The 16,976-nt window shown below is 47.7% G+C and overlaps 2 protein-coding genes across 4 annotated transcripts in view; both read right to left on the bottom strand.

Moving 5' to 3' along the window:
* Positions 1–10,782, bottom strand: part of ETV7 (ETS variant transcription factor 7) — a 21,302-nt gene extending 10,520 nt beyond the window's left edge. For 2 of the 3 annotated variants that reach the window (XM_025862449.2, XM_025862450.2), the window contains exons 1-2: positions 10,340–10,782; positions 8,501–8,630 (exon numbers count right to left, since the gene is read on the bottom strand). In XM_025862449.2, the coding sequence (XP_025718234.1) occupies positions 8,501–8,630; positions 10,340–10,345 (136 nt within the window). In that variant the 5' untranslated portion in view covers positions 10,346–10,782. Of the gene's footprint in view, positions 1–6,346; positions 8,473–8,500; positions 8,631–10,339 lie in introns of those variants that run through there. The other variant, XM_025862451.2, reaches the window with a different exon arrangement.
* Positions 10,783–13,026: 2,244 nt separating this feature from the next.
* PXT1 (peroxisomal testis enriched protein 1) overlaps positions 13,027–16,976 on the bottom strand; it is an 85,617-nt gene continuing 81,667 nt past the window's right edge. Inside the window, exon 4 of the mRNA XM_025862496.2 lies at positions 13,027–13,732. Within this exon, the coding sequence (XP_025718281.1) occupies positions 13,628–13,732 (105 nt within the window). The 3' untranslated portion in view covers positions 13,027–13,627. The remainder of the gene's footprint in view (positions 13,733–16,976) is intronic.

Below are 16,976 nucleotides of genomic sequence, written 5' to 3'. Positions count from 1 at the left end.
CACACACACACACACACACACACACACACACACACACACACACACACTGAGATGTGACAACCCAAAATATCTGCAGACGTTGCCACATGTCACAAAATCGCCTCCGGTTGAGAACCTCTGCAGCAGAACAAATTCACTAATAACATGTGGCAAGCCCCGACCGCTTGCTAGTCAGGGACAGGCACAATCAGAGAAGAATGAGATAGCATTTTAATGGTAACACCCACACCTGGCAGGATGAAGGGAGAAGGATGCCTTGCTGGGGGAAATAGGAATTTAGAGTCTCGGTGGGAGATCAGTCCAGTGATTTACAGAAGGGACTGAGACACAAAAGCTGAGCAGTGTGGAAGCTGCAAGCCACCCGACAACAAGATTCAGGAGTATCAGGGGCGGGCTCCTCAACCAGCCGGGGCTTCTGGGGCTCAGGGGACCCACTGGCCATTGCATTTTTGTGGGATTGCCTATTTCATGATATTTGAGTTTGTCAGCTTGAAAATCCAAGACTATGATTCCTGAGTCAGAGGAGTACATGGTCCTGTGTTTGGCCAGAGGGTGGGGATGGATTCGACCCCCTCCAGCTGTCCGGCCCCCAGGGAAACACTAAACTATGTGAAGAGGGGGAAATCGTGAACTTGGCAGACAGTATCAACCACAGATGTGGTCCTGCTACCAAGTCCTGAGACATGGGCAGGGGACTTCCCAAGCTGTCTGTGACAGACTCTGAGGTCACACAGTAGAACCTGAACATGAAGCCTGTCATCACCCCGGAGTGAGATTTGGTTTTTCTTTCATTACCTCTCATTCACTCCTGCCCTCACCTTTCATCCCTTTGCTGCCAGCACCTCAAGGCCAACAAATACAGAAAAGGGACCTTCCTGTTTCTCATGTCTTCAAAGACTAGGGGCAAAAAAGGCTTTCCAGAAGGATTTGAGCCCCCAGGGAAGGATCAAGTTCCAAGCAGTGGATCAGCCACCTAGCTCTGGGCCAAATCTCCAACCCCAGGGTCTGGGTCCCCAGCTCAGCCCCTTGCTAGCCAAGTCACCTACAAGCCACTCAGCCTCTCTTAGCCTCAATTTCCCCCTCTGGGAAATGGGATAACATTTCACTGCCTGGTGGGGCTGCTGTGCTGTTTGAGGGACAGGATGGTGCAGGGGTTAGGAGCCCAGGCTACACACTGTGCAATCCAGCATCTCACCCCTACCATGGTGGGAATGCATCCACCAGAAGACATGTATGCGAATGTCCACAGTGGCCCTGTTCATAATAGAAAAGAACTGGAAACATTCTAACTATCCATCAGTTTGAGAACGGGACAATCAATTTGTGATGTTTCCATGCAATGGAAAACAGAGTACTAGACACTGCTAGTCAGGACACGTGATTTAAAGCTCACTGATACTCTGTTGAAGGAAAGAAGCCAGAAGTAATAATGCAATCAAGAACAGATGCTAATCTAGGGGAAGAACTCCGAACAGCGGTCACCCTTTGGAGGGGAATGGACCGGGAAGAGGGATAAGGGAAATTCATGGGGCACCGGAAATGGTCTAGTTCCTGATCTCAGTGGTGGCTGCACAGGTGTATCCACACATACACACTGGTACACTTAAGATCTGTACACATGACCGTATGTAAATCATCCGTAAAAGAAGAGGAGAAACATAGAACAAAAAGGATCGATGATGGTGCCAGGCCAGCTGGAAACTGGCAAAACGACTGTTTCGGTGTCCTCATCGGAGGACAGTACCAGCGACAGAATACAGTACCACCGACATGGGGCTATCATCAGGATTCTATGCCGAGGTGATGAGAGTAAAATGCTTGACACGGGCCCAGCACACGCCAGCAATTGCTGGTGAGTGTCATCTAAGGCGTCCACTACCCCCCACCCAAGACATCTTCCTGACCTCGTTACTGGGATGAGCCTGAGTCTCCCCTTACCAGTCTGACCACCCCTCAGGGGCTTTACCTGCAAACCAGCCCATGCTTCTCCCTCTCTCAGCTATGATCCACCGTATTTTCCGTTCCTCATATCAACCATCTTTGTACCTCAAGACTCCAGCCTGATATCACCTTATTCTCCCCGCCCCAAACACATGCTCACTGGGGATTTCCAGCTTGGCTGGTTCCTGGCTTCTGGGACAGATCTGGACAGAGCCCCCAGCTGGGGAAGCTGGAGGGACTGTGAGTCCAAGACACCATTGGAGGGTTCGTGTATCTCCCTGAAGAGTCAGCAGTGCCTTTCACCCACCCCAGAGCAGGGCAGGACTTGACGGCTCCCCTCCGCATCCTGGGCCACATCACCCTCCACTGTGTTTATCACCGGGCGTCCTGCTTCTTTATGTCACTGCCCCCCGCTAGAATGTCAGCTCCATGACCACAGACTTTGCCAGTCCCAGTCACTGCTGTCTCTCCAGCACCTACAGCAATGCCCAGCACATAGCAGATGCTCAATAAATAGAAATTGCCTAAATGAGGGAGCTGAAAGACTTCTAGGCATCCTGACCAGCTCCCAATCCCACCCCAACCAGGTCTCTCTTCCCACTGCATTTCTTTGACTCTCTTGCTCAAGAAACTGACATGGCTCCCAACTATCAACCCCAGCAAGTCAAAACCCCACTGTCCTGATTTCAAGACCCCTTCAAGCTGCTCCTTCCCACCTCATCAAAGCTATTTCCCAGCTACTCCTCACCACACCCCTGCAGTTTGCTAGATAATAGAGTGACCTCCAGAACAACAGAGCTGGACCAATCATGAGCAACAAAATCAGAACTGACAGCTGGCTTCTACCTTCCTGGCAGGGTTCTCAGGAAGAATGCAGGAAACTGTAAAGTGTTTGGCCAGTCCACTAAAAAATGGGAGCTGTCATCATCCCACACTGGTTGTTGCTCAGAGTGAGTGACAGCTGCAGGGTCTGAGGTACCTGAGTTTGAATCCCAGCCCCACCGTTTTACTGGTGGGTGACTATGGACAAGATCGTTCTCCCCACTGTAACGCCACTGTTCACACCTGTAGGGTGGGGATAAAAAAAAGAATCTACTTTCCAGGCCTATTTAAATGTATTTAACCACAGTATATACAATATGCCCAGCACAATGCCTGGTCAAGAGTAAAAACTCAACAAATGGTATTTTTTATGACTATCAGCATCCTCATTGGTGGAGCCTGCCTGAAAATAGAGGGAGCAGCTTGTTTCTCTGCCATGATTACTGTAGTTTTTCCTTGGTTTATTGAGGGTCGCTGTCGGTCCAGTGTCCTCAAATCCATCATCCCACTGTTTGCCCTGATTGTCTTGGCTGATACTGCCTTTCTTGGTAATCACACTCAGCTTAATGGTCTCCAGACATCGGGGCAGGGCCAGTGCAAACAGTTGTGTTGTGTCCTCCACAAAAGCACCATTAAGGGGAAGAAATGGGAGGGTATAGATGAAGCCAAACCCAGCCCTGGCTGCCTTTGGCTTGGATTCTTCTGAAAGGAGGGGTCTTTTCAATCTGCACAAAGATGCACACGGTCTAGCCCTGACTTCAGGAAGGAGGAGGCTCTTTGTTTCCAAATCAGAGTTTTGGAATCTCCCATCTGTTTGTTGTTTGCCATATTCCCTTTCATTGGCAGGTGACAACATTACTGTCAACACTCAAAACCTCCAGAACATTCACTTCTATTCTCCAGCCTCACCGCTCCACCCCACCCCACCTCTCTCTTGGCATCTGCATCCATCTAACTTACTGCTTTTCATATGCGTCGATCTAGGGCAGAGTTTCTCAGATCATTCTGACCTCAACCCGCAGTAAAAAAAAAAAAAAAAATGCATTCCGTATCATGACCCACACACGCATATATATAAAGAGCCCAGAGTATTCATGAAACGTCTATTTCATTTTTAAAAAATACTTATTTTGACCCACGAAATTGGTTTCACTCCTTAGCGAGTCTTGACCAAACACTCTGAAAAGCACTGTTAGGACACAGCTGCATAAAATGAGGCCCTTACAGCTTACTAGAGGCTGTGCCCCACCCTAAAGCTACTGAATCCTAATTTGCATATCAACAAGGCTCGAGGGAGACTCCTGTGCACCTGAGCCGCCCTCGTCTAGGAAAGCAGGAAGCCGCACAGTTAGAATTGTATACGTGAAAATAAAGTGCCCGGGGGACTCTCTGTATGTGAAGGATGTGAACTTGAGCAGCCGCACGAACATCTGCTGGAATTCCCCCAAGGGCTTTTTCCCTTGTTTTACAAGGCCAGGGAGTTGCAGAGATGTGTCATCCCTCTGCCCACGACATCTGAAAATTGCAGGTGGTGCTTTATGGTCTCTTCCCATGGCTTGCTTATTCACACCTAGGAGCTTTGAAAGTCACTTTCAAAATGCAGAGACCCGTTCCTCTGCATCCAACAGTGGCAAGTTCACAGAGCTTTTTGTGCCAGGGAATGAGCTCCAGGAATTTTCAGAGAGTGAGGACCAAGAACTAAGTCTGGGGTGTCAGGCCCCATCTGGCCATTAGCTGCACAGATGACTTTCTCAGGTGGAGTCTCAGTGTCTCTGTCATCAAATGCGGCTGTGCTGGGGACCATCTCTAAACTGCCTCTTCTCAAAATCCCCTGAGCTGTCCCTGGAGGTTGCATCATCTCCTCCCAGACTCCCTCCCCTGGGACCTCAGCCTGGCTCCTGCAAGTGGTCCCAGGGCCTGTACTGCCTTCACAGCTCCTGCCTCACCCAGGCCTTGGGTAACCCTCGTGGATGGAGACTGGGGGGAGGGACAATGTGGATCCTCTTCCGCTCTCCACCTCCAGAGCAGGAAGCATCATTGTGAATCTCCTTTTCTGAGTGCAGGGGACCGTGCTGGAGCCTCGTGGATCCAGCCCCTCCCTCCCTGCCCATGTCCTGGGGCTAAACAGGACAGTTATCCTCAGAATGGACTTTGGACTGCTCTACTGCACATCTTTGTCAGGCAAATAAACACAGAAGCATAAGCTCTACAGGGAAATTGTTGGTGTGTTCCACTTGTGGCCAACTCAAAAAGCTAAGCAAGATTTGTTTTGTTTGTTCACCTTCCTGCTGAGGCAAATCACCCTGATGATTAGAATAGAAGCCAGAGGTGAAGGAGGGAATGAAGTGGGCAACTGAGGATAAATGTCAGAGAGATGCCCAGCAATGGAAACCCAATTTCAAGAAACAGGGATGACATCATCCCAGCCATCTGAAAGATCAACCCCTCATTAGGAGTCAGCAATTTGCTTATTTGGGATGTTGTGGACAGGAAAATGAGTCATTTAGTATATCCTATCTTTTAAGACTGTTAGATATTTACTAAAGGCCAGAACTGGGTTACCTGAATATTTTCAGAAGTAAATATGAGTCATTAAATCTAAGATGAGAAGTATAGAAGACACTGCTGGGGCCCTGCCCATGGCCCTTGGCTCTCACCTCTACTCTCTGAAGGCCACCAAATGCCGAATGTAAGCACCTGACTCTGCACCTGACTTAGCCAATGTAAAGGGCAACTTGGGGAGCTGGAGAGGAATGGGAAAGGGGAGATGAAGCCAAGCGAAGCCCTGGCTGGGTTTGGCTCAGCTTCTCCCCAGAGGACCGAGGGGTCTTTTCAATTTTTGATGAAGTCAATGGAAGCAGCCTAACCCCATCATGGATGGGAAGTGGACAGATGAAGAACCTGCTTCCTAACACCTGGGTTGGGAGGACTCAGGGTGTGCTCTCACTGCCCCCCAGAGGTCCCCACTGGGAGTGAGCTCCAGTTGCCCACAGTGCTACAATTCAAAGTTCTTTTTTTTTAAGATTTTATTTATTTATTTATTTATTTATTTATTTATTTATTTATTTATTTAGAGCCTGCTTCCAAGTCGGGGAAGGGGCAGAGGGAGAGGGAGAGAGAGTCCCAAGCAGACTCTGCACTGAGCATAGAGCCCAGCATGGGGCCAGATCCCACAACCCTGCAATCATGACTTGAGCTGAAACCAAGAGTCAGACACAACCCACTGAGCCACACATGTGCCCCTACAATTTAAATTTAAATTAGATTTCCTTCTCTCTTCTGTGGGGAAGTATTTCAGGGTCTGTTTCTGGAGAAATCTAACCAAAGGCAATAGGATTAGTACCTCAGGAGTTTTAAATAGATCACATGACCCTGCACCCTGAGTTGAGTAACCAGGGAATGGGCTGGCTGAAGAGGAGAGGAAGTTCTTGTCCCTAGAAATGTGCAGGAGGACCTGGTAACCATCTCAGAGGGGCCCCAACAAAGGGGGCTTCAAAACATTAAAAGGCTTGCATAACTATTTACCAAGGTGATGACTGCATTTTCATAATCCCCACTCCTCCTCCTGTACGAGATCTCTTACCTGGTAACCTTGAGCTAGGCACCCAGCAGCAGGGAGGTGACTGAAGGTTACTTGACCTTGGGCAGAACACAGTCTTCTGGCCCTCACTTTCCTTATTTGGAATAGAAGTGAGTTACTCAAGGCAACATCTAGGGTCTCTACTAGTATGGACATTCTAGGACTTGGTGTGCCAATTATGGGAGTGGTCTTTGAATATAGGGGAGGCCATAGGAGGTAATCTAAAGGGCCTTGTGGGACCCGCAAAGAATCCTGTCCCTCTCTGAAAATCAGTGTCCGCAGCTGCCATAAGATGACATCAAAGGTCCTTCTCAGCAGCAACACTCAGGGTCTTCAGGTCTGTCCCCAAAGTCCCATTTTTCCTCGTCACCATGGCTTGGGTTGGGAACAGTGCCCAAATCCTACCCTCCATGTAACTGTTGCCAAATATCTCCTTGCAATAGCCCTGTACCCCAAGCTACCAGTCAGGTTTGGCATTTGGACAAAACAAAGCAACAGAGGTTCTTTATAGAGCTCCCTGCTCCTCTCCCCAAATCACATTGCTACTTCCGTCCACCATGACTCTGAGGCATGAGGACATCCTTCACACTCTGTAGTTCTCTCGTATCTATGAGTCCCCATCTTTCCACAGGCTCTGTTCCTCATTAAAAGAATGCCAGGCTATGGACAGCAGAGGCAGAGGCATTTGGGGGCAACTAGGTCTTCCCAAGGCCTATAAAGTCACACCCAAGATTCTGCTCAATCCTGTTGGTGGCTGAAAAAAGCAGGCCAAGGCCAGGAAATCAGAAGGAAGTGAAATCAATTAAGCAGTGTTCTAGCCACTGGGTGAGCTGAGCAAGCAGTAGCCTGGATGCTTCCCAACTCAGGTCACACATACCTGCCCACACCTGTCCAAAGAACCCCACCCAGATTAAGACCTCCCACCGGCAGTCAGCTTGCCACCTATCCTATGATTCCTATGGCTTAGGAAGTATGTTGAGAACTCTCTTAGAACATTATCAGCAAGACCGACATACTTAGGAAGTATGTTGAGAACTCTCTTAGAACATTATCAGCAGGACCTTAGCATGGAGAGCCCATGTGCTCTTGGGCATGTCACTTAGCTTTTCCACCTCTCGGCTCTGGCAATTGAAACATAGGCATAGGGCGCCTGGGCGGCTCATACGGTTGAGCGTCTGCCTTCCGCTCGGGTCGTGATCCCAGGGTCCTGGGATTGAGCCCCACATCAAGCATCAAGCTCCCTGCTCAGCGGGGAACCTGCTTCTCCCTCTCCCTCTGCCTGCTTCTTCCCCTGTTTATACACTCTCTCTCTCTCTGTCAAAAATAAATAAAATCTTTCAAAAAGAAACATAGGCATAAATACATGAATCTGTAGCCTGTTCTCTGGTTATGAGTTCCCTCCAGCAAGAGCATTACTTTGGAAAATGAAATAAAAAAGACATGGCCAGTCTGTTTCCTACAGCTGTCTTTGGGTGGATTTGATTATTCTACATATTCTTATGCTTCCCTGCCACTTCCCAATTTTTGACGATAAGCACATGCTACTTTTGTAACAATAACAATTAAACATAATTATTTAAAAGAGAGTTCTGCATACATACAGTTGTTGTTCACTATTTAACTCCATCTGCCTTCCTCATTGGAAGGAGTGTTCCCAACTCCTTGTCTTTAGACCGGAACAGACCCCATAGCTCATTTGATCCCAACCCTCATCTTACTAATGAGGAGACTGCCCGCTCTGCCCTCACCCTTGGCCATGGCAGCTGCATTCCCCCAAGTGAGAATTCACATTTCCTTCCTCTGACTTCCTCACCAAGGAAAAGTTAAAGAAAACCCAGCAAAGAAATAGCAGATGGAGGGAAGGCAATTCCTCAGGTAAGAAGTTTATGTGTCACATTTATGTCCTTTAAAAACATCAGCCTGGGGCACCTGGGGTGGCTCAGTTGGTTAAGCGTCGACTCTTGGTTTCAGCTCAGGTCATGATCTCAGGCTCATAAGATCGAGCCCCGAGTCGGGTTCCATGCTCAGTGAGGAATCTGCTTGAGATTCTCTCTCCCTCTGCCTCTCCCCACCACTCTCTCTCTCTCTCTCAAATAAATAAATACATCTTTAAAAATAAAAATAAAAACATCAGCCTTTCTCCTCCTCTCTACTCACGGAGTCTTCCTGGCAGCTTGCAGATTCCCCCTTCATCCAGGAAGTTCATTCTAGCTTCACATCTGGCCTGGGTGCCTGGGGGTGGTGTGGCTGCCTCAGGCCTCACAGAAGAGCTAGCCAATGCTCCCTCCTAGAAAGAGGAAAAACCAGAGCAGTCAAAGACAAGACTTCTTGGTGAAGGCTCAGTCATCCTTAAATATATTAAGAATTTTTCTCAAAGGGAAAGACCATCCATCTGTGTGGGGCACCTGGGTGGTTCAGTTGGTTGGGTGTCTGCCTTTGGCTCAGGTCATGATCTTGGGGTCCTGGGATCAAGGCCCAAGTAGGGCTCCCTGCTCAGCAAAGAGTCTGCTTCTCCATCTCCCTCTGCTTTTCCCCACTGCTCATACTCTCTCTCTCAAATAAGAAATTTCTTTAAAAAAAATTTTTAAAAAGGTAGGAACCGAGTATGTCTTCAGCTTGGTACCTTCAACATTTTGTACAGAGTGAACACTTGATAAATTTCATCTTTCTGATTCAAGTTTTTCATGCATGTGCCTAACCCACCAGAAGGCTCCCCTGCCAAGATTTGAGTTGTAAGCTGGAAATCTGAGAGCCTAGGAATACTCACTGGGACCTTGGTGAGAGGACAGAAGGAACCTGAGGGGCCAGGGTAAAAAGACTTTCAGTCAAAAATAAATAAACAAGTAAATGCTGTTTTCAAGGGAGAAAAAGGAAGGAAACATTTCTGAATCCCAAGGTCCCACCAAGGGAAGCCTTTATCTTTACAATTTTACAACCAGCCTAGCCCCAGAGGTGATATGGTTCATCCATCAGGAAGGGGAGGTGAAAAAAGTGACAGGATTTTGTAGAAACAGGAGTAACCTTGGGGCTTATGCCCAGTGACAGGTGCCAGCCGGTGAAAAGTAAAAGTGAAACCAGTCCCAGCAAGTCATTTTCTCAAACTAGAATCTTCAAGAGCATTATATTCATCTCCTGAAGTCGGAGGAGGGCAGCCTGCAGTGAAAGACTGTGGATCTGGAGCTGTCAAGGCAGAGGAGGATTTAACACCTTTTGGGGTAGTTCTCACTGCTGGCCCCCACCACACCACCGCCCCTTGGTGCTATTTCCCAGGTAACCCAGCTTCAGAGGCTGCCGCCTGGGAGCAGGACATGCCAAGCTGGAGAAGGGTCTAAGATCTCACACTTGCAGGAAGCCCCTTGTGGACTCTTCTACCCTCTTCCAAGCTTGAGGACGGGCCAATTCCGGGGCTTTAACTGCCTGGGAAATGCCAGCCTGGGATCTACTGAGAGTTAGAGCTCTGGGCTGCAGCATGAAAGCCAGGGGAAGGTCTGATAAAATATGGATTTGGATCTGAATCTTCTTCTGGAGAGAGGAGGTGGAGAAAGGCTTTGGAGGTGGGAAGGGGGCCCTGCTCTGGGGCGGTTCTGAGGCTTCTCGGGAAATACGGCAAATGGAGAGGGACTGCTAAGGAGTCGGGGGGGGCCCTCTCCGGTGGCGTTTGCCAGCGGTTCGGGTCTGGTTTGCGCAGGAACTTCCAGGGACGTCACAACTGGTTGATGTAGGGGTGAGGAGGAGGTAAGGAGAAGCAGTATATAACACGGGGGACGGGGTGGGGGGGTGTCGGAAGAGAGACAGTGAGGCTGGAGGTGAGTGAGGAGGAAGGACCGGTGAAGGATGGATGGTGAGGTTTGGGAATGTGTAGGAAAAGTGAGATTCCAGCAAGTAAAAGTTCTGATAACACGGGTACGTTCACTGAGGTGGTGGAGAAGGGATGGGCGGGGGGCCCCCCGAGGCTCCGCGTACGCGCGCGGCGGCGTTCCCCCGCCAGGCTCTTACCTGCATTACAGGTGGAGGTGAGAGAGCCACCGGCCGTCAGTCGTGAGCGCTCCACTGGCCGCGGCTGCTGGGCGCTCTCAGGCCCTCCTTCCCTCACCCCTTAACTGGGCCCCCAAACTGGAAGGTCGCGTGGGAGAAAATCTCTTTCGAGAAGCGCCGGGGAGTGTACCCTCGGGTACCCCCGGCCAGCAGGCTCACAGGGCGCTCCGGTAATCGCTATCCTTCCGGGAAACGAAAACGAAAGAGCGGGATCCGACTTCCACTCCCGCCCCGGCGGGCTCTGGGGAGCGCAGCGGCGGGGGCTCTGTGCTCGCCAGCCGGGAGGCGTCGGTCCTGCTCACAGCCTCCCGCTAGTGGACGGCCCCTCGGGCAGCCTGGCCCTGGCTCCCAGGGACGCGGAGGTGAGATCCTGCGGGATCTGGGGAGCCGAGGGGACCCCTGGTCCTTGGGCTCAGGACAGCAACAGAACAACTTCCTGTCACCCCTGTGTGTCTCCGCATTTGGATGGGAGGGGACCTTAGGGATGAGTGACCTTCCTGGCCCTGACCAATCCGACCTGCCGTTGGTTGGGCCCTTTGGACGCCCCACCATCCCAGCCGAGCCCCACCATCAGAGCGGCTGTGCTACTCCTCCTGACTTAGACCCTAGTACCCTGTGGAGCCTGGCGAGCACCTTTTCCCAGGTCTCTGGCTCCCCCAGGCAAGCCAACACACCAGCACGAAGAAAAGGAGGGAAGCCTTCTGCGGAAACTCCGAAGTTATAGATGCTGTTATAAAGACGGCTTAGCGCTGATATATCAGGAGCTCCTAGAAACTAGTAAGAACAGGGCCAGAAACCCAATAGAAAAATGGGCAAAGGACATGAATAGTCAGTCCACATAAAACAAAATGTTGAATAGCCCGGGAACATAGAAGAAGATGCTCAGACTCACTCATTATAAAAGATGTGCAAATAAAAGTTTTTGAGATACCATTTTTTTTTGCCTGTTATTTTGGCAAAAATTCAAAGTTTACTAACATAATCTGCTGGAGAGGCTGAGGGGAACAGAGAGAACACTGGGCAACCCCATGGAAGGCAGTAAGACGAGATCTGGCAAAGTTACAAATGCACATACCCTTCACCCAGCAATCCCACTACCAGAAATGTATTCAATAAATCTACCTGCACATATCCAAAACAATACGCATTATTGATTTCAGCATGGCTTACGATAATGACCGATTAGAAACAATCCAGGCATCCATTAAAAGGGGGTGATGAAATAAATCATGATAGATCCATTTAACAGAACACCATGCACAATCTGACAGAGCTCTCTGTGATGATGGCAAGCTCTCCAAGAGGCAGTACAGCATAGCAGTTAAGAACCTAGACTCTGGGGGCGCCTGGGTGGCTCAGTCAGTTAAGCGTTCAAATCTTGGTTTCCGCTCAGGTCATGATCTCAGGGTCATGAGATCCACCGCTTTGGGCTCCATGCTCAGAGCAGAGCCTGCTTGAGATTCTCTCTCCCTCTCCTCTGCACAGCCCCCTCAAATAAATAAATAAATCTTTTTTAAAAAGGAAAAAAAAAGAAGAAGAAGAATCTAGACTCCGAGGACAGCCCGGCTGGCTTGGAATTCCAGCTATGTCACGTACTGGTTTTGTGCCCCTAGATAAATTAGCTAACCTCTCTACTGTCTCTCTCCACTAACTGCTGCAGTTTCCTCAACAGTAAAACAGCAGGGCGCCTGGGTGGTTCACTCGGTTAAGCATCTGCCTTTGGCTCAGGTCATGATCCTAGGGTCCTGGAATGGAGCCCTGTGTTGGACTCCCTGCTCAGTGCGGAGTCTGCTTCTCCCTCTCCCTCTGCCGCTCCCCCTGCTTGTGCTCTCTCTCTCTCTCTCTGTCAAATGAATTAATAAAATTAAAAAAAAAACAGTAAAACAGAGCTAATAATAATACCTGTCTCATGAGGCTGCTATGAGGAATAAATGAGTTAACATTTGTAAGACAACTAGAATACAGCCTGATCACCATGCAAAGCAAAAAAAAAAATCAAGGTACAGAACAATGTGTACTACATACTATCTTTTGTGTGTAAATATATATATATATTCTTGTACAAAGAAGCTCTGAAGGGATATGTAACAAGCTACTAGACACACCTGGGATTCAGGATAGAAAATAAGAGCAAGAGTTTTCACTGGAAACCTTTTTACATTGTTTTGATTAATACCTATCAAAAGAGTAAAAATAAATAAGAAAGATGTTTTAGCATCCTTTCCATGCCAGCAAGCCAAAACCTAAAAAATGAAGGAACAATATAGGCATCGCCTGAGACAAACTGAAAAAATGGGGACATTTCCCTTTGGAAGGACAAAGGCAATGCTACATAATATAATCAAAGTCTACAAAATTTTGAACCCATATGAGCAGGAATAAGTGGAATCCCTTCTTCACAAAAGAAACATGCACAGGTGTTGGGATGCCTGGATGGCACATCTGGTTAGGCATCCAGCTCTTGATTTTGGCTCAGGTCATGATCTCAGGGTCATGAGATCGAACCCTAAGTCCACTCCAGGCTCAGCAAATAGTCTGCTTGTCCCTCTTTTGTCCCCCCTCTGCCCCCCACCCCCACTCTCCCTCTCAAATAAATAAATAAAATCTTAAAAAAAAAGAAATATGCACAGGTATTTCATGCTCAAAAAATAACAATATTTATTTCATTTTTTAAATTATTAATTTTAAATAACACTCTTCCTACAAAGAACTCAGAATGTATATATGGAACTTATAGTTTATAACCACAAACTTTCTTAATACTTGTAATACTTCGAAAAGGGGGAAGAGGGATGATGAGGTAGACAGAGAGGGAAAAGAACAGGGCACTGCAGATCTGGACACAGGCAACAAGGGTGGGGCCAACAGCTGGCTGGGGGGCCTGGTACCCTGGGAAGGGCCCGGAGAAAGCACCCCTTTCTTTGAGGATTAGGTCCAGTTTTACTCATGGAAGAAAATGCTTAAGATTTCCTTATAAGGAGCACTGGGACCATCCACAGCACTGGTGTTTTCTAAGTGGCAGGGCCTCCTTGGGCGTTCCCAGCAAGCAATCTCAAACATCTCATAGCTGGTCGCTCTGCACAGACAAACGGCCAGTGAGTCTGGCATTCTCCAACAAACCAGGGGTGAACCAACACTGATGGGTAAAAAGAGAGGGAGACGGAGAAGGGTATTCTTCCATCTGTTCCAGTAGGATTCAGGGTTTCTCGGAGGACAGGAGGAAAGCAGAATTTGGCATTTGCATTCCTTTTATATCAAGCGGTTATTCCAGAGAAAGCGCAGCAACACATGAACTCCTCCAAAGAAAAGCAAGACAAAATGAGCCAGTGCCTCCCTGACTTCCTGTTGAAAATCCTGTTTAACACAAGATCGAGAGAGAGGTTTTAAAAAACAACAGAATAATCCAAAGATAGAAATTCAATATTAAGATTAATTCAGTGAGGGACACCTGGGTGGCTCAGTTGGTTAAGCATCTGCCTTCAGCTCAGGTCATGATCCCAGGGTCCTGGGATCGAGCCCCGCATCGGGCTCCCTGCTCAGCAGGGAGCCTGATTCTCCCCAGCCTGCTGCTTCCCCTGCTTGTGCTCTCGCTCTCTCTCTGACAAATAAATAAAATCTTAAGAAAAGAAAGATTAATTCAATGAATGCCACAAACAAACTCCTTGGATTTATGAATCATATGAGCAGGACAATATCTCGGTCTGTTTTGTAATGGCCGCATCCTCCACACGCCTTGGGAAGTTTTCCCCTGGAGGTGTTTTCCCATTATCTTAACCATCAGCAAACTGGGGCTTCTTTTCAGGGCTGATAACCTCTTCCTCTGGCTTTGCAGAGCACTTCCTTAGTCCTTTCAAAGAAGCAAGACGTTTGCTTTGGAGTTGGAAGAAAGGATAGGACTTAGCTGAATGTGTGTGGGGGGGTGAATATGAATAAAGTTGGAGGTGACAGAGAGCACAGCAGGTCTGTGGAGCGGTAAGGAAACACCACTGTTGATCTGCGAACATCAGGAGAAGGCTGAGGGTCCAATACAAATGGGTGTCCCCGTCCCTGCCCCTCCTCCTGTGGTCTCTTCTCAACACAGCAGCGGTGGGGGGGCTGTGAACGGTGCCTACTCTGCTCAGAGCTCTCCAATGGCTCTGCCTCAGGCCTCCTGGGGACCTCAGGGCCCCGCCTAATCTGCCCCCACCACTGCTCCGACAGTTTTTTTTACTACTTTTTCCCTTACTCAGCCTCAGCCTCACTGCCTCCTTGCTCTTCTTCAAACATGCCAGATCCGCTTCTGCCTCAGAGTCTTTGCTTTCCATCTGCCCCCACTGCTCGCCCCCCCCCGATATCCATGCTCCCTCCCATACCTCTGTCAAGGTTTTGCTCAAAAGTCACCCTCTCAGTAAGGCCTTCCCTCCTCTACTTAAAACTCTACATCCCCCAACACGCCTCACTCCTTTCCTTGCTGTATTTTTCTCCACAATATTTATCAGTGTCTGATAAACTATATACTTTGTTTGCTTATAGTTTGTCTCCCTTTTAGAATATCAACTCCATGAGATCGGGAGTTTTGTCTCTTTTATTTATTTTTTTTAAAGATTTTATTTATTTATTTGAGAGAAAGAGCGCACACACACACACACACACACACACACACACACACACACACACACGGGGAGAGGGGCAGAGGAAAAGGGAGAAGCAGACTCCCTGCTGAGCACAGAACCCGATGGATGCAGGACTTGATCCCAGGACCCTGGGATCATGACCTAAGCCAAAGGCAGCCGCTTAACCGCTGAGCCACCGAGGCGCCCCAGTTTTGTCTCTTTTAATCTCTGCCATATCTCCAGTACTTAAACAGATCCTGACACACAGTAGATGCTCAATAAGTATTAGTTGAATAAATGAGTGATAAACCAACAGTAGCAAGCTAAAGAATTTAGGCTTTGTCCTGTCAGCAACTGGGAATCTTTAAAGGATTATTTCCCTTTAAAGTTGATATCAGTTAGGAAAGTTGAATGAACTTCCTTCCAGGAAGGTAGATGAGAAAATGTATAAAGCACAAAGTCAGATGCTCATGGGCATCTGATGCTCATCTGATGCTCATTCTTACATATATGTAAATTCCAGTTTTGCCACTTAACTGCTGAGTGACCTTCAGTTACCTAATCTCTCTGAACCTCAACTCCTTCTCCTGAAATACTAATCCACTAATCCATAAAATTATTGAGAGAATTGAATGAAACACATAAGAGTCTTTCAAAGAGTACCTGGAAGAAATTGTTTAGTAAATGTTAGCTTCCCTCCCCTCTTTCTAACAAACTAAGAAATTCCATATGCATTATTGTACCAGTCAGTGTCCCAGAGGAAACAGATGGCACACTTCAAATTAAGATAAATCAGGGAGAGTTAAATAAAGAGACTATCTACAAAGGCGGGGGACACACGGGGTGGTGCAATTCCCTGGGCTGGTAATGTCTGAGCTGTTGCCACTCCTAGGCCTGTAGGGATGGCGTTGGGGGGAGCACAGTTTCTAGAACCCAGAAGGAGAGAGTCCTATGGAGAAAAATATCCCAAAGACATATTTAAGATCCTAAAAGTGACGGGAAGACTATTTTTAAAACATACTTTAGGGGCGCCTGGGTGGCACAGTTGGTTAAGCATCCAACTCTTGGTTTCAGCTCAGGCCGTGATCTCAGGGTTGCAGAATCAGGCCCCACACTAGGCTCTGCACTCAGGGTGGAGTCTGCTTGAGATTCTCTCTCCCTCTCTCCCTGTCCCTCCCCTCCCCCTGCCAAATAAATAAATAAATAAATCTTTAAAAAATATAATAAAAACAAAACATACTTTATACCTAGGAAAATTACATGCCCCAGATGAAAAAGAAAAAGACCAGGTCCTTAAAAATCCCTCAAAACCCCTAAATAGCGAAATAGAAGATGCTATTGTGAGAATCAAGGCCTATTTGAAAACAAAGAACACGTGCTTAAGTGAAAAGGACAAGAAATCAAGCTATATGGCAGCTCAAGGACAATCCATTCAGTAGACAAAAGTATAGCTCAGGGAACTCCTTGCCAGGGAGTTCCAAAAGCAAGAATAAACGTTTCTTTAAATACACCGAAACCAGGAAGACATCTGGAGTATCAATGCGACCACTTGATTAAACAGAGTACAAAGGTAAATAAATGATGACTATATATGAAATATATCATTCCCGATTTGAAATTCTGTTAAAGTTGCTTGATTTAAGTCTTCAAGCAGCAGAGTAAAGCCTTGAACATTTTAGAGCCAAACTTTGGAGGAATTTTTAAAAGTATTTTTTAAATGTACTGTGCTCTAATTTAAAGGTGTTCAAAAAGGCAATTTTGTGGTCCAGGACAAGATATCTTTAAAAGTCTAGGGCAAAGCCAGCTTTGTAAAATGCTGCAGGGAAAGGTGGGGCAGGCATAAGGATAGACATATAGATCAATGGGACAGAATGGAGAGTCCAGAAATAAACCCTCACATTTATGCTTAATTGATCTTTGACCAGGAGGCCAAGGCAATTTAACAGGGAAAGAAATGGTGCTGGGACAACTGGGTTGTCCATATGCAAAAGAATGAAGATGAAATT

Source organism: Callorhinus ursinus, unplaced genomic scaffold, assembly GCF_003265705.2.
Source record: "Callorhinus ursinus isolate GAN/ISIS: 27379988/994484 unplaced genomic scaffold, GSC_fseal_2.0 scaffold59, whole genome shotgun sequence".
Taxonomy (NCBI): domain Eukaryota; kingdom Metazoa; phylum Chordata; class Mammalia; order Carnivora; family Otariidae; genus Callorhinus; species Callorhinus ursinus.
The sequence above is the reverse complement of the archived record's forward strand: the minus strand, read 5'-3'. Positions and strand labels throughout refer to the sequence as shown.